This window comes from Mugil cephalus, chromosome 14, assembly GCF_022458985.1.
Source record: "Mugil cephalus isolate CIBA_MC_2020 chromosome 14, CIBA_Mcephalus_1.1, whole genome shotgun sequence".
NCBI classification, from domain to species: Eukaryota; Metazoa; Chordata; class Actinopteri; order Mugiliformes; family Mugilidae; genus Mugil; species Mugil cephalus.
Genome location: NC_061783.1, coordinates 11,700,544 through 11,718,321, shown reverse-complemented (window position 1 = coordinate 11,718,321; position 17,778 = coordinate 11,700,544). Strand labels below are relative to the sequence as shown.

The 17,778-nt window shown below is 44.2% G+C and overlaps 1 protein-coding gene across 2 annotated transcripts; it reads left to right on the top strand.

Annotated features, from left to right (window-relative positions):
- Positions 1 to 2,442: 2,442 nt before the first annotated feature.
- fbxl2 (F-box and leucine-rich repeat protein 2) lies at positions 2,443 to 17,598 on the top strand. 2 transcript variants are annotated; one of them, XM_047605034.1, is made up of 14 exons: positions 2,443 to 3,426; positions 6,920 to 6,981; positions 9,961 to 10,015; positions 11,800 to 11,874; positions 12,298 to 12,392; positions 12,849 to 13,013; positions 13,156 to 13,282; positions 13,569 to 13,643; positions 13,778 to 13,908; positions 14,075 to 14,135; positions 14,258 to 14,302; positions 14,645 to 14,701; positions 14,833 to 15,045; positions 15,367 to 17,598. In XM_047605034.1, the coding sequence occupies exons 1-14, from the start codon at positions 3,397 to 3,399 to the stop codon at positions 15,472 to 15,474; spliced, it is 1,299 nt and encodes a 432-aa protein (XP_047460990.1). In that variant the 5' UTR covers positions 2,443 to 3,396; the 3' UTR covers positions 15,475 to 17,598. The 2 variants fall into 2 exon arrangements, with proteins under 2 accessions (XP_047460990.1, XP_047460989.1); XM_047605033.1 differs by lacking the exon at positions 2,443 to 3,426 and adding an exon at positions 4,481 to 5,707.
- Positions 17,599 to 17,778: the final 180 nt, after the last annotated feature.

The window sequence follows — 17,778 nt, the reverse complement described above, 5'->3', positions numbered from 1 at the left end:
TACACAACCACAGGATAGCTCTGAGTATGTGTGAGGCCGGTGACTTCCCATGAGAGATGTGTCCTGTCAAAATGAGGTGTAGTGCAGGTGTGTGATTGACTCAGAGGAAATCAGTGGTCGTACTGGAGGAGGCGGGGGACAGGGGGAGGTAGGACTTTATCTCCACGGCAACAGCCTGCTGAACCTCAGTGAGATTGGGGGGAGGGTCCAAAATCAAAAAAATTGATGGGTTGATTTTCTCTGGTGAGAGTCATCTCAAAAGATTACAGATCAGAGGGAAACCTTCTTGGTTTTTAGCTTTGGGACAGTCCACTCTTCACATAACACCCAAAGTTTTTCAGAGAGTTTGATTAACTCAAAACTGGACAGTGGCAATTTACCATAAGCATGGGAATTTAAACACCAATACAGGTAAAAAGATATGTCATGAAGTGAATAACAAAAAAACAGACAGACCTTAAAAATTCTGTTAAAATTCAATGAACACAAAACAGAAGGAGGCAGTGAATACAGATTTAATACATTTGTGAATATCACAGATGAAATGAACAAAGTATGAAGACCCTCCATGACCTCATAAAACACTTGAAGGAGTCTGCATAGATGTTACCGAATATGAATGCAGTCACTGCAGTCATCAGGAAACATTCAACACTGCGCCGCCAGCCACAGCCGAGTAAGGAGGAGAAGGGCGTGGAGCTATTCAAAGAACGGGAGTTAATTAATTCGACTGTTGATGGGAGATTGTTAATTACTATGCAATGCAGTGGGACAGGTTGGATTGAACCAGGATTAAAATGTACTGCGAGCAGACAGAAGACTGAGTTTTGGTTTATAAAATGTATGTCCTATAATGTCGGTATACATGTCTTCACAAAATATATTGTGAAAGCTTTCAAAATCAGTCATATGGTTAATGATTACAACTATCACACATATTTCTAAAATCTTACTTCAGTTTTGTCCAGGATGGCCGCACATACTTCCTAAATAATGCACATTGTCATATTTAAAGGCATGAAATACAAAATAAGGCTATGAGGAAGGCCTGTAATGTTTATGGAGCAACATAAACTAGCCACGGTGAGTCCAGATCAGTCAGGTGCTCTGGATCGTTGACAAGGTCTCGGCTCCACCTTCTGACTTCCTGTAACAAAGAGTCAACCGAAGAAGAGAAGATAAGGCCGACCCTGAGGCTGTCACACTAGATAAATCCCAGAAAGGAGTTTGACTCTAACTTTCCCTCACAGCTGGAGAGTAACAAACCTTTCAAAATATCACACATGGGACTAAATCTTTTTGATCAGTGGCTGAAAGAATGTGACAGGGCCAAAATGTCAGAGCCTCCAACGGGATCGTTCATGGGAAATGTACTTTGAGAAAACTCAGCTGCCAGGCTGCATGAAATAGCTCTGCTGACAAGCTCCACCAGTCACATACTCAAATCTGTGCAAAATACAACGACTGTAATGCCACTCAGTCAACCTGCAGCAGCATATGGGGGCGTGAGGCAGTTGCCCTCTTCGGTTGAGTGGTAGTCATAGCATTATCTAATGTACTCTATCGTGTCTGGAGTGGATAGGTCGTTTACTTACCAGAAAATACCACAATATAAGTGAATGCTTTAATGTAACGTTAATGTAAAAATGCACAAATACTGTCTGCAAACAACTATTGTGAAAAATATGCTACTTTTCTACATCTTTAACTGCACTGTGTTTAAAAGATGCACTTTATTGATACTTCACATATTTTACATTAAAAAGGATCCTATTAATGTTGATTGTTAATTAACCAAAATATTCCAATGCATATCATTGCTATTTTTAACGTATTGCATATTTTTATTTTCAGTTTGACTAAAGCACCGGCTTCATCACTGACCATCGTATAGATAGTATTAAGTACACGTTTTTTAAGTATAACTTCAAACCATGGTTGCCTGATTGATGTGGAGTAAAAGTACCCTTATTACTCTGACAGGGACAGAGTAGTAGAAATAGAGAGTAAGTACATTAAAAGTACTGAAGCACATCTACTGTGCAGGACATTTGCTGCATATCACATCCTACCTTGTACTTTGCTATTGTACAAGTCAGATACAGTATTATCCTTGTAATGACAGCACAAGAGACTTTGGGCTGGCTGCATACGAGCGCCCTCTAGCGTGCATACAGAGAAGGTCTGTGAAGATATGTTCTAAAAGTTCTTAATATCTAAGTAAAAACACCAATAAAACAATGTGAACAACAGCGAGTGGCATTAGACCACGCGAAAGACATTGTAGCTGCAAACTCTTCAATATTATTAAGAGATTTCTGAGTTCTGAAGACTTTGGGAGTCTTAAAAAAACATCTATCTTTGCAGTAAAAAAAAAAGAGTATAAAATGAGAACAAGGTTTTATTTCCAAACATTTTTAGGTCTCGGTTACAGGCAGAAGTGCCTAAAATAGTGAAAACTAGCTGTACTTAACCATTAATAAAAACGGATGCTTCAGTATTAATTATGTAACACAGTGTGCACGTATTTTATTTGACCTGCGCCAAAGCTGATATTTACAAAATGTCAGAGGAATCCGCCCAGGTTGTTTTGAGTGCGTGTCTGCAGGTTGAAGCCTGAATGTGGCGGAGTTACACATCTCTACAGGATACAGACTCCTCGAGCGTAGATCTTGGCGTCCACCGATGCGAGCTTTTTTTTTTTTTTTTCCTCTTTCTTTTAATGAGAACCACGGGTTCGTGTCAGGTCACGAGTGGGCGCTGCACCGGTCAAACGGGTCCCTCTGTCCCGATTTCCCCCGAATCTCTGCAAGACCCCACAATCAAAACAAATCGACCACGCGTGCTTTTCCCGCAGCAATGACGTCACGTCGGCCCTCCCCCTTCCCCGCAAGTAAACAGAAAACGGCGAGGAAAAGCGCTCGTGTCAGCCGCCATACGCGCGCGCGTTGCGGGGAATATGCGGTGAGACGTGAGGGCGGACGTTGACCTCGTGTTTCCCGTGTTTTCCTTTGTGAAACTCCGCAGATTTGAGGCCAGCCGAGTCGCACAGCAGAGCGATGAAGGGAGAGGCGGAAGTGAAGTCACTTGACAGACCGTCCATGTTATTATTGTTATTTTGGTAGCCCTGTGATGAGACGGGCTGGGGAGCCGCTGGTCTCCGAGACAACGAGCGTTTACCGCAGGCCGCCCCGGACCGACACCACCCTCACCGCCGCCCCGCTGACCCACCCGGAGACAGGAGCCCGGAGCTGGCGGCTGGGGGGGAGGGCGTGAAGACCCAGCTTCAGCTCGGCTCCTACGCTCCGACCGACCAAAAATAAAACGGCGACAAAAACAATTACGGCTTTCGACTGGCGTGCGAGCGGCGTGTAGCAGGGACGAGCCGCCGCAGACATGAACGGTATCACCAAGGGCCGGTTCGAGGTATGACAGGGAGTGGACCTGCCAGCGTCTGTTTCCAGCAGACGTGGGAGTCGTGGGCTTGTATAAGCAAAGTGTGTGTGCGTGTGTGTGTTTGTGTGTGTGTGTGCGGTGGACCGTGTTCTGCTCCTAATTTTACACGCTAGCCAGGAGCTCCGAGGCGTTTTGTTGGTCAAGGGTAATCCGAAATCCTGTTGTTGTCCTGGCGCACCACACAGACAGCGACAACATGGAGCTCAGGACTGCGGGACAGGAGAGCAGGGCTGTGGCTGAGGAGAGTCAATATATCAGGGCCGAGCCTGGCTGCCACTGTCGCCTGAGGTTACAGGCTTTCAGGAGGGAGAGAGAGGGGGACTGCAGACGGAGAGAAGTGTTGTAAATACAAGCCAGTGTAGCAGCATTCAATTAGTCATCACTTGGCTTTGGCAGATCTCACTGGAAAACCTGTGACACCTCCTGTAATACCTGTGAATGACAGATGCCACAGGAGGCTCGGTAGCCTCCCCGATTGTCACTACAGGCGCTCCTTTTATGGTTCGGTGTAGCATGTAAATACGCTAGATTACCATGTTTCTTGCGTATCTCCGTGATCGTTTGGCAGGGAAGTGGTAAACACGCAGAGATCTGTGATGATAAAAAAGAAGGAAAAAAAAGGAGCAAACATTTTTATGTAATTTGAAGTTGTTGTTTTTTTTCAGTTGTATTTACAAGTTCACAACACAATGCAGTATCAGCAAAATGACCCGCAGGTGTTATGTTACTGGGTGTTAATGCTTAATATTGTAAGCAGGCCGAAATAAACAACGCGTACGCCGATCAGGCATAACATTATGACCACCCTCCTAATATTGTGCTTCCGAAACAGTTGTGACTCATCAGAGAGTGGACTCGGGCCTTCTGAGGGTGTCCAGTGGTGTCTGGAAACAGGATGTTGTTAGTGGGGGTCTTTAGGTCCTGTGGGTTGAGGGGAGGGGCCTCTGTGGATCATCCTACAGATACTTGACCAGTTTGGGATCTAGTGACTTGTTCCTAATTTGTTTTTGTGTGTGTCCGGCTGCATCCTGATGGGGACGGCTGTGTCACTGCTATTGGGTTGGGGTGTCTCGTCTGGTGTAGGTGGGTGGTGCACGTCGAAGTAACATTCACACGAATACCAGGTCCAAAAGTTTGCCAGCAGGACATTGTATTGTCACGAGATGTTCAACGCTACGTACGTCTCCTGGCAGTGGTTTTAATGTTGTGGCTGATCCGTGCATGCTGCTGCACGGTTAGATCTATTGTCTCTTCTAAGGGCATATTTGCATAAAGCTGCCAAGTGAGTGTTGCTGAGCATTTGGTTGCCTTCCAGCGAAGAACATCTGTCTACAGGTTCAGAGATCTTTCATAATGTGTGACGCATAAAACCAGTGGAATGATAATTCTAAGAAAATATGCCATTATTTTCTTCATTATTATGTACAAGCCTTAAAGTGCCCCGTCCGACTGGTTTGAAGGTCCCTCCTTTCTTCATAGGAGTCATTATTGAAACATTGCTCGGATTCTTCAGGGTTTGACTTGATGGTACACGACTCCCGGTCAGGTGTGCACAAGTTGTCTGCGGCGCGAACACGTATGTGTGTCTACAGCGCGAGCGAGTCGGAGCGGGCGGCGTTGCCGGCTGCTGGTGTGTGTTGCCATATCAGTGGATTTCTCAACAGAGCCGTGTAAGCTTCTTAGATGGGAACCAGTGTGCGGTGGGAAGCAAGCTGGTTATGCGTGTCAGATTGAGAGGAGGACGTGAAGGGCTGGAGTAGCCTTGAGATGCCGCCTCACAATGCACGCAGCTTGTCGTAGACGTTTGCACCGCAGGAAATCAAACACTGCGTTTGAGCCAGATCTATCTTATTCACAGCTACTTTAATGTAGCAAAAAAAAAAAAAAGAAAAAGTTCAGGAACAGGTTTGCATGTCAGCCCTGTCGTACACTGTCTAGGAACATGAGTGTGGCTGCAGAAGGGAGCTCCCTGCTTGGGAATGCTGCTCTTCTGGCGCCAGGAACGAGGGCATCGGTACATGCATGAACAAACCGAGCTTTATCAGATATGGCTTTGAACCATAATGTCATAATTATTTAAAAAGATCTAAAAGATTATGTGTGTTTTCATGACTACGACGGTTTGGACTCGTTTCAGCAGCAAAGTATCAGATCTAATTAAACAGAAAAGTACCGCAGCATGTCACCTTGTTTAGACCCCGGCCCGTCTACGCTGTGTGTAACCACATCTCTGCTGGCGGAGAGGTCAAAGGTGAGTGATGTGTTACAGAGGTGGTTTGGAATTAAGTCTAAATTTAGTGCTAAATCCTAAGCCACCTCTGGCTTTACAGAGACGCCGGGTCAATTTGCAGGCTGTCGACCGCACAACTTCTCTTCCTACCGTTCAGAACGTACACTATTGTACAGTCAAGAACAATAATATCTCAGTTAATGATTGAATGATTATTTAATGATGTGTGAGGACTGGTGATGGAAAGGAATTTAACTACATCCTGGAGCCATTTTTTGACACAGTTAATCAATAGGTCTTTCAAACCGCTGCGTCTGCTTTGTTTTTAGTCGGAGCGTAGATTACAAATTAAAATTCAAACCATCCCAGTTAATCTTTCGCTGCACTTTGACCGGACCAACTCCCTCTCGTCTCTCGTTCTGACCCCACTTCCTCTATTTCCCTTCTTCCTCATCTCCTTCCACTCCGTCTCACTTTTTTTTTCTTTCTTGTTTTGCCTGTGTCAGTCACTTCCCTCTTCCCTCTCCTCGACGTCTTTCTCTTTCGAGGAGCTTTGCATCTGTCGTGGAGCTAGCTAGAGCCAAGCCTTTTTTTTTCTTCTCTCCCCAGACTCAACCTTTTTTGCCCGTCCCCGCTTCCCCTTTGTGTTCCCCACGTTTCACGTGTTTGTGTTTGGAACAGCGGGGGAGCCCTCCCTCATTAGATGCAGCCTCTGAGTCTTTGAGGAGACGAGTGTATCACTGGCAGGATGCGTTTGTCTGCAGAGGCACAGTGAATGTGGGTGTTTGCCATCATTTAAATTCATGGCTGAATGCAGCCCACCTGATCTAGAATGTTCTGCCTCTGTTCTTCATGCAGAGAGGTCTGACTTGAATCACCTGCAAGTGTGTGAATGTGTGTGTGTGTGTGCCGCTCAGCAGATGGCCAGACATCCAGTGAGTAGACTAATTGAGATAAGCATGCTAACAAGCTGACCAGGCTAACAGAGTTATAAGCTTGTAAGGAAGGGACATGGAAAGCCAAATGTAGGTCTGGTGTATTTGTTAGCATATAGCTCAAGGAAGCTCATTTCTCAAAGGTTTATTTCTAGTTAATACCATTTGAGCTGGCGACATGAAAAGATGCCTGGTTTAGGTTTGTGATTGTGTGTGTGCTTAATTTAATAGCTGTCCCGTTGCACCTCAAACACACACACACATGCTCATTGCTATTGTTTGTCTTGTGTCTCCGCAGGTGTTCTCAAACAGCGATGAAGCCCCCATTAACAAGAAGCTCCCCAAAGAGCTTCTTCTTAGGTAAGATTAATAGCACAGAACCTCCCCCTACACACCAATAAACACACACATAAGCGCACAACGTACCCTGGGAAAAGAGCCCCGGTCAGGGTTACTCATTAGCCCAAGCGGCCTTGCGTGTTTGTTTTGTCACCAGTTGTGTGGCGTGTGCGTCGGGCCACTCGCCTGAAATGAGGCTCTGCTGACTGTGTGACCTACAGACCAATATTTTGCCCCTCAGCAGCAGCAGCAGCACATGATCCATAAATCTGACATCACTCGCTCGTGTTCATCATCCTCACTGATTTATATCGGGACAGCGTGTTGGAAGGAGATGCATCCAAACGTGCCGCTGCCGACACATGATGTGTTTAATTCTGCACTTCAAAGCCGCTTGTTGGTGTGTGTGTGTGTACGTGTAAAACACTTCTGGGTTCTGCAAACTGTGTGTGTGTGCGTGTGTGTGTGTGCTATAAATAGCTTGTCTTAGCTGGTGGGGAATTCCGCAGTGCTGTGCTCTTCTACGGCTCCATCTGGACTCCACGGAGACTACCAGTGCACCCATTACGACCAGCACCGGTGGATGCTGCTCGCTAGCTGCAGCACGTGACACCCCGCTGGCACACTTATTACAAAACATCAGCCGTAAGGAAGTCTCGCTGTAATTTACCCTTTTAAACTACAAAACGTGGGTTAACTGGAGCCTTTTTTTTTTACTTTTTTACTTTTTTACTTTTTTACTTTTTTTTCCTTTTTTCTTCACTCTACAATTATGTTTTACTCCGCTAATACATTGCACAGTGCGGGACATTATGTTGGTATGTGAGGTATAACGTGTGTGTAGGTACTTTGTAGAAACTTAATCTATCTACTGTATTTATGTGACTGCAGGATAAATCTGAGGGGGCAGTAACATTTCACTCAAGTGTTAAAGCTTTCCTGACTTGCAGACTTGATTAATTTGGCAATTTTTCGATAAAATGACACAACTCACTAAGAATGTGTGATAAAATATCCCATAGCATAATAAGTAATATGTTAAGTATCCACACTTGATTGATGATTTGCAGAACAGTTAAAAAAAAAGACATTGTGATGTTTTGACTGTGATTATCAAGTTAGCTCGTAACTCTCAGCCATTCACCAATTAATCAATTATTCAGGAACATGTTGCTGACACAGTGCAAGGCTGGATTTGGTGAAATTACTTACAGGTCAGAGCCTCATGAGGACAAACACTGACTCATGTTCGGGTATCGCTATCTAGAAATCGTTATTAATATTCGTCTCCATCCCCCGTGTGTCTCGTGTCTGCAGGTATGCTGCCGCTGTTGGCTAATTACTTTGCTAATTTGATTAATTGAGGTTCTCGCTGGCATTGCTGTTTATGTATAATGCATCACTGCGAGCGAGCCCGAGTGCCTGACTTGTTTTTTTGCGCCTGTCTGCCTCTCGCCGTTGTAAACAGCTGTTATCTAGGGCAGTGCGGCGCGGATGTAAACCGTGAAAAACTGCGCCGAGATACAGAAGAACGCCGTCTGACAGACAGGCCTTCGGAGAGACTTGAGAGCGGTTCAGGGTCCTCTTACTCCAGGAGCGCTGACTCAGCGAAAGCTCCCCACCGCCGCCCAAATTCATGTCTGAGCTGTTGCCATGGCAACCGGTCCCAGACCCGTGGTGAAGGCTTGGCTCCCTCTTATCTAGCCATGCTTGAAGGACCAGGTGTACATTTTGTCAACAAATGGGACTGTGGTCCATTAAAATCCTATTATGTAAATGGGCATACCCAGGCAGGATTTCACGAAGCAATCAAAGGCTATTAACTGAATTTTTGCCCGCATTTAGAAGCAGCATCGGTGCTTTCTTGTGTTTAGTAACATGAAAAACACACAGTACGTTGCCCGCGATAGTGTGGTGTGAATTTGGCTTTACTGTCTCACCTCCTCGTCTTTTATGTTTTTGTGGAAAGAGGTCGATCTTCGTCTGAGTTTTTCTCAGCTCATATTTTTCACTATTAATAAAAAAACATATCAGATTAATATAACAGGGCTCACCAGATCCAATTGACTGATTACTTCCCTGTGATTAACTGAATTCATCTGTGGCCAGTAAAAGGCCTCTCTCTCTCACACACACACATAATGGAAATTCAGATTGTATTTGATTACAACAGACAGTCAATCAATGATCGGTGTCATGGCCATTAACCAGTTAATAGAAGGGAGATCGATAAGCGAGACCTTGATTGGACGGCTTCCCCGTTCGTCTGCAACCCCTCCGAGGACTGAGTGTTCATCCATGTGTGAACGTGCATGTGTGTGGGCGTTTGAGATTTGCCATTCGTATGCATGTGCTCCCTTACACAAGACTCCGGTATAGATTAAGCAGACATGTCCCGACATGCCCCGGCCTGACACGCATTAAAACACGCGGCCTTTGTTCCCGCCTATACGAAGGAAACAATGGTCAGCTCCTGTTTCCTGGGGTTAAAAGGACATTCAGACCCCAGCTGCACTCAAAGCTCTGGCACCGTGACAGTTCTCTGAATACCTCAAATTTCCTATAGATAGAGCCTTTAGGTCGCCGCCGTGAAACGCAAACCGTTTTACCACTGAGAACTCAGAGGGGGAGGTTCATGTTGGGTGTCATGCTTCTCTGTGTTTGTGTACGTCGCCTCCGTACATGCATATACTGTATGTTTGTCTGTCTGTCTGTTTCTCTTGCCTGTCTGAGTGCCAGAGATTACTCATTGGCAGATTAATGGATTGAGCTGACCCAGTAGCCTGCTGCATGCAGCCCTTTGTGGCCGACCGGCCCACAGCTCAAACACTGCCTGTCTGTGGGGCTCTCCTGCTTCCAACAGGGGATTGTTCTGTTCTCTACAGACATGAAAACACGCGAGGAAAAACATATTCAAACATCATGTTTATTTTGCAAACGGAGCTCTTTGAGAACCATCACTGTTCCAAGACAAACACTTTTTTTTGTCTCCCTTTCCAGAATATTCTCCTATCTTGATGTGGTTACACTCTGTAGGTGTGCCCAGGTATCCAAGGTAAGCACAGCTCTACCCTTTCCGAACCACCCTTCAGAAATCTAGCATTGTTTAAAAAGAATGGACTGAGGTCATTTTAAACTGTGGTACGGTTAATTAAAACCGGTTTCTGAATTCTCCAGAAAGGTCTATAATATGGTGCCCTCTGCTGGACCAATGTAACAGAAAGCCATCTATGAATGAGGTGCCAGTGAATTGTAACAACACTCTTATGTGTGAACTAGAAATGCAGAACAGCTTCAATATTTTTTCTGTTTAAGAAAGATCTTTTTGTTTCCTATTCTGTGATAGGTTATCGAGTTAAGTTTCCTTTTCTGTGGTATATGTAAAGAAGTTTTACATATTTATATTTTATAATCTGTCATTTGTTGAAATCACGCAGTTATAGAATGTACATTATCTTCCAACTATTAATGTTTTCCTGATAAATGAATCAAACAATTTGATGTTACAGTAGTAATCTCAAAAATTTCTGTTGTAGTGGATTTGGTGACACCTGCAGTTACTGGTGGTAACAACAAAATGCAATTTAATACAACAGGTCACAAAATTCCTCGGGCGGAAAGGCAAACCACTGCCCTTTTCCATCATTCAGTAGACAACTTTGGTTTGACGTTATGCTGCACATGGCATCGGTTACTGTGCTGAGAAGATGGAGGTGTGCACCCAGTCACCTGCAGATCTTCCTCTAACCGATCACTGTGACCGTTTCTTTATTTACTGCAATATTTCAAACTGATTGCTCTCAATAAACCCCCAAAATGATAACAGTTAAGTAAAAAAAAAAAAAAAAAAAAAGCTCCCTGACAAAACACACTGCATTTGCTGTGACTTCTCTGGAACTATATTTAACAGTTTTGTTAAAACATGAAACTGATGAAAGTGTTGCAATATTTATAAATTTTCACTTTTATCAAATGGGAATCTGGGGTGATATTACCCCCCAAAAACAGCCTTAAGTCACTGCTGGGCAGGATTTAAGAAATCACCTAACCCCTAAATGGCTCCCCTGACATAACTCGAGTGGCAGCCCACTGCTCTGAGTGTACACACTACTATGTGAACGAGTAGATGGCTCCAACGCAGAGAAAGAATTACCACGTGAGGGATCAATAAAGCAATAATTCTAATTCCACTGTATCAAGCCATAGGAAATAGAAAGTCCAGTGTGTTTGTTGTGTCATCCATACTGTGGATGGAACATATAGCATATGTCTGCCTCTACTGCTGCCTACACTAGCAGTACGATAACGCAGTATTTTTTTCCTGGGAATGTTACCACAGACATCTAGTTCATTATATTCTCAGTATATAAATATTGCAATACTTTCATCAGTCGAGGTTAGACTGTGTAACCGTTGCATCACCCTGTTTGGCCACAGTGTGGGTCTTCCACTTTAAAGTGTAGCTCAACTCAACTCAAGCTTTATTTATAAAGCACCTTTAAGACGACAGGAGTCTGTCAAGGTGCTGTACAGGAGAGGGCATGGAATATATACACATAGATAATTAGATAACAATAAAGACTGTACAATTACAGTAAACAGTAACACTACTAATACAGAAGCAGTACAGTTGTGGTTTGTGTTTTTTCCTGACTCACAGTCCAAATATATCAAACAAATAAACCAGAAGCATCTAGGTGAATGGACAATAGAGGTTGACATACCACGCTCATCAGTTTCCACCACGTGTTCTGACACAAGAGTGACCACTCGCCTTCTCCCACCTTTTTCTGACCCACTTGTCTCTCTCCTTCCTCCACCCGTCCGTCATCCTCCCAGGCGTGGAATGTGCTGGCCCTAGATGGCAGCAACTGGCAGAAGATCGACTTGTTCAACTTCCAAACAGACATAGAGGTGAGGGCTGTGTTTACGAGAGAGAATAGTAAAAGGGTGAAGGGTTAGGATGGATGGTATTTGTGTGTGGGCGTGAGTTCTTGTTCAGCTATCTTTCTGAGGACCGGTTTGAGTTCTACACAGGGTATTTGTTTACACGTGACCCAGGTTAAGACCTGGTTTAAGGGTAAAGGTTACAATTCAGGTTATAGTTAGCATTAGGTTATGGGTAATTATATTGTGGTTAGGGTTAGGGTTACAGTATAGTGTGTGTGTTTGTGTTTGCTGCATTGTGTGTGCTTGGTGAGTAGCATTATCCAGCCCAAGGCTTAGTGCTGGGTCAGTAGGCTTTGATGCTGACCATGACATCACAGCTGATGTCCTGTCCTGTGGCCAAAGTCATATCACCGTCTTCCTCTTTCTCTCTGTCCCTGTTTCTCCCAGGGACGTGTGGTGGAGAACATTTCGAAGCGCTGCGGAGGCTTCTTGAGGCAGCTCAGCCTCAGGGGCTGCCTCAGCGTCGGAGATGCCTCCATGAAGTGAGACCCTTATTGACTCTCTGACGTACACTGATGTACGAATGTGCTCTGGCTTTGACTTCCACAGAAAACTTATCCTCTTGTTGCTTTGATTACTTACTGTTTTTGCCCCCGTGTGATTATGTCTAAAGCGAGCGGCTTTTATTCCTTCTTTCCCAGGGGACTGATAGGAACTCTTTTTTAGCTTCATTTAATCTCATTTCACTGTGTACACAAAACTAAAGAACAATCGGTTTTCACTTGAAGACCTCTATCTCCTCTATTGTTTGAAGAATAAATCTTTTGCATAACAGCGGCATGTAAAAAAAAAAAAAAAATGAAAGTCTCCCGAGAGCTTGTAGATGACTATGTTAATTGGCTCCAGAGCAACTCCCAGCATCTCCCTTATTATTTATTCAATGAAGCGACTCTTGAGAGATTCCCGTTCTCCCTCCTCACTGCTGGTCTGTTCCCCAGGACGTTTGCTCAGAACTGCAGGAACATTGAAGTGTTGAACCTGAACGGCTGCACCAAGATCACAGACAGCACCTGCCTCAGCCTCAGCAAGTTCTGCTCCAAACTCAAACAGTTAGATCTCACCTCCTGTGTGTCCGTCAGCAACCACTCCCTCAAGGCCCTCAGGTAGCACCCGCACTCTTAGCTCCTTAAGCTCTCACAGACACTCATTTTGTTGAGTTTTGAAGGAAATGTTAATTGTAGTCTGGTTCACATGTCCTCTGTTTTTTTTTGTCTTTGTTATTATGTCATACGTGTGCGTGATCAGTGATGGCTGCAGAATGCTGGAGATGCTGAACCTGTCGTGGTGCGACCAGATCACGCGTGATGGCATTGAGGCCCTAGCTAGAGGCTGTGCTGGCTTGCGAGCACTGTTCCTCAGAGGCTGCACACAGGTACCGTAATGGCTGCAGGTCGACGCGGTCATTTGGTTTATTGGTTTTGGGGCTTTTAAATATTCATGTCTTCTTTGCAGAGATTTGCCTTTGAGCCATTTTGCCTTTTTAAAGTGCATTATTCTTATTATTACAGTTTCAGATTGCCCCAAGTTAAACTCACCTCTGCATGCTACACATTGTCTTTGTAAAGTGTTAAAATAAAACAGTTTAAAAGAGGATTACACAAATACACAAGTACATATGTGTTTTGATTAATATTTTTTTTTTTTTAATTTTAACTCAGCTGGACGACGGAGCATTGAAACACCTTCAGAAACACTGCCCAGAACTCACCACCATCAATATGCAGTCTTGCACAGTAAGACCCACATTTAGTTGAGGAAATGGGTGGAGGCGCAGGCTGATAATAACAGTAATAATAATGATACTTGGATGATTTGTCTGAATGTCTTTATTTTTTTGTAAGTCGCTTTGTGTGTCCTTTGCCTCCAGCAAATAACAGATGAAGGCCTGGTCAGTCTGTGCCGAGGATGCCACAAGCTGCAGATCCTTTGTGTGTCTGGCTGCAGTAACATCACTGATGCCTCTCTCACTGCACTGGGACTTAACTGTCCCCGACTCAAGTAAGAAACACACCGAGTCCAGCATTTTGGACTTTACCAGGATGAGATTATGGACCTGTGGCCACCAAAGTCTTAACCACCCTCTGCTCAAACTGGCACAAAATGACTCTTGAACCTCAATAATCCTAGTTTTTTATAGGTTTTGTGTGTGTCTGTATGTTTTAAGGATCCTTGAAGCTGCACGATGCTCCCATGTCACAGACGCTGGGTTTACTGTGTTGGCCAGAGTGAGTTTCACTTTGCTTTCTTTCTCATGTTAAAGTCTGCAAAGCTATTTTTTATTTTTTATTTTTTCAGAAAATTGCATTAAATGCTTTTCTGAAAAAAAAACATTTCTTTATGTTCACAGAACTGTCATGAGCTTGAAAAAATGGACTTAGAAGAATGTATTTTGGTAAGAAAACATATGGTTTCATTATTTAATACCATTTGAGATTTGTAATAGTCATTGTCTGCTTGTCTGGGTAGAGGTTAGACTGTAGGGAAAGGACAGACTGTCTGCACGAAAGGTTATTTTTCCTGCCAAGAGATGGAGTGAGCAGCCTCAGCAGTTAAATCACTTTTGACAGGAAGCAAAGAGGGAGACACAGAAGAAGTGACACAAAAAATGTATCAGTGGGATTCAGAACGAGACATGAATATGCAACACATGCCTCCAAAGACTTGTGAACTGAGCTTCCCGGATGTCTCCAGACATGTGAGAACAGTGCGTTAATCAAGCTTGTCCTCTCCTCAGGTGACAGATAACACCCTGGTTCAGCTGTCAATCCACTGCCCTCGTCTGCAAGCACTGGTAAACATTTACCCCTGCAGGTCTGAGTTTGTGCTAGGTTCTTTCTCAGCCTGTCTGTATGCCTGTGTCGTTTAATCCGTGTCTCTGCGTGTGCTGTCCATCTAACCCCCATCTCCTGTGCCCCCGGACAGTCCCTGTCCCACTGCGAGCTGATCACAGACGACGGCATCAGAGCCCTGAGCAGCAGCACCTGTGGCCAAGAGCGCCTCACTGTGGTGGAGTTGGACAACTGCCCCCTCATCACTGATGTGACCCTTGAGCACCTGAAGAGCTGCCATCGTCTGGAGCGCATCGAGCTCTACGACTGTCAGCAGGTCACCAGAGCTGGAATCAAACGCATCCGGGTCAGTGACCACGATGGAAAAATCTAGTCTGCTCATCTCTTGTTGAGGATTGGAACTGTCTTTTTTTTAAACTCACTTCTCTGTTTTACTTTTCTCTGTACATAATATAGTTTATTCTTTCTTTAAAGGAATCTTTGACATTTTGAAAATACCCCTATTTTTTTTTTTTATTACCAAGAATTACACACATTCTCTCACTCACTTTAATATTAAAAGTTATTTCAGTTCCTTCTTATCTAACTTTCCACCGTGTATGCAAATATGTCTTGCAGAAAAGAAGCTGACCGCGTGTTTGCATTAACTCATCTCTTATGTACACAGGCTCACCTTCCAGAGATCAAAGTCCATGCCTACTTTGCCCCAGTGACACCCCCTCCGTCTGTACATGGAGGTGGCCAGCGTCTGTGCCGCTGCTGCATCATCCTCTGACAGTGGAGGGCCAGGGGGGGCCACCTCTGTCTACAGGTCCTGCTGCTCTGATACGGGCTGATGGGGGGGTGTGGGTTTGGGGACTGGGTTAGGCGTAGGGGAGAGGAGGGGCTGGACCCACTCACTGCTCCTGATCACCGATCAATAAATACATAGACTGATCGCCACTGATCCCTGATCAGTTGAACCCGCCCCTTCTCTCTCCTCATGCTCACCAATCAGCTTTGCAGCAGCTCCAGGGTGTGGTGAGGGGGGGGGGGGTTGGAGGAAAGAACATGGATGGATGGACTGTCTCTTTCTTTTTCTCTCTCTCTCTCTCTCTGTCTCATGCTGTCTTTCTCACTGTAAAGACTAAAACAGGTTCTCCACTCCATTGTACTCCTCACACCCCCTGACTCCCCACCCGTGGCCATAAAGGACTGTATCTGGACAGCTGCAGACAGATGGTCTGAACAGTGGAACTACAATGCATCATGTTCAAACTAAATTAAAAAAAAAAAAATGATGATACCGTCATCTTGGACAACAGTTCAATCTCTGTGGATTATCATCTCAACCAATCACATAACACCTCTACTGTATGTGACCATCCTGTGATTCATTCTGCTTTGACCAATAAACACACAGCGTGGAGGGAGAGGAGAGCTAGGCTGTGGGTTAAATGCAGATCTTCTGGATATAAACGGTGACGCTTTGGCACGGCCAGCTTCAACTCTGCAGCTTGGAAAAGTCAGGAATAAACAGGAAGTACAGACTGGGTCAGTGACATATTTGTGCATCTGAGAAACTTCTGTTGAGATTTTGATTCTGTTTGTATAGAGAATGTTTTGCAATGGAAAAAAAAAGAACTACACTTATGGCAACTCTTGCAAAAACTGGGAAAGGCCAATAAAAATGTGTGTTTTTTTTTTCTTTTCCTTTTTTCAGTGCTTAATGTAATTGTCCATGCCTGTCTATTCAGAGAGAGGGGTATGCTTGTCTTTCTTTTTGAAATGTAGAAGAGAAACTGTTGCTGTTTGACAAAAATGGACCTATGATTCAGACCCTCGGTGTCCAAAAGCGTAATGTTGACACTGTATGCTGCTGAGATGAGTGGCCTCTCCTGCGTACTGCGTGGTTGTTGTTGCTTTTTGGCCCTGATCCAATCCTGTCAGTAGCCCTGTGCACTAGCTCCTTCTTGACCACTTAAGCGTTTGTTTACATCCTGGATTAGGTTAGCACCACAGACTAACATGTTTACAACAGCAGGTTCCCAGTCCCGCTACAACTATAGAATTGGTTGCTAAACTTAACAGTTGACACAACTGTGGCATACCCACTGTTTTTAAGTGGACTGTGACGTATATTATTCAGATTTATTGCTGTGTGTATCTGGATATCAATCAGGGCTAATGTTGGTGTAACTTTGCTGCAGAAGTGAAATGGATATTTGCTTAAAGCTAATGAGACTGTGAGCAAAGGCACGTCGACTTTTTGACAATCACATGAATTTATGTATTTGAAGTTAATTTAGTATAGTTTTGTGTAATTGTCAATTTCCTGGTGATGTAGAATATAATGAATTGGCTGTCTTCAATATACTCCATTAAGATCCCAAGTAGCACATGAGGAATTAATTAGAATTAGCATTGGACATGGGTCTGGTGAAATCTGCCAATGTGTTTAATTGATCCCCTACAAGTAATACAAAAACATCTGTGATTTGAAATCCTCAGATCCAGCAGTTAATTTGGTTGTATACAGAAATGACTTCAAATTGGCAGGATCTTCTTTATTTAAATTACACATGAACAATGCATGAGCACCGGCTCCTCAAGCACCGAAATTACAAAACAATAGCAGCTTGTGAGATTGTGCTAAACCAGAGACTGGCAAGTGTTGCATAGTGCCAAGTGCTCAAAGACTGGGGAGACTGGCGGGACAATGGACAGGACTGAAAGAAAAGCGAGCGGACAGACAAGAGAATGGAGAAATATTCAGATGGATTCAGATACATAGCTGACTGACTGGCTGTGATACTAACGCCCTCTGTTTGACAGCTGTTTTAACAGTTTTATGTTTAAGAAAATAAAGAAATACATGAAAAAATAAATGAATAAATAAAGGTGACTAATAGTAACTGTGCTTTGTCTCTGCAAGTGTGAGATTTTGTATAAAGGGCACACTCCAGTAAACTGCGGCAAGACTTGAGAACTGTGCGTGGGTTAAACCGCTAAGTGGCATCAAAGATCCGTGTAGACGACAGACACGCCCACATGAACAGTGTCGTTTGAGTCTTCACTCTTATGGGAAATGGCAATATTC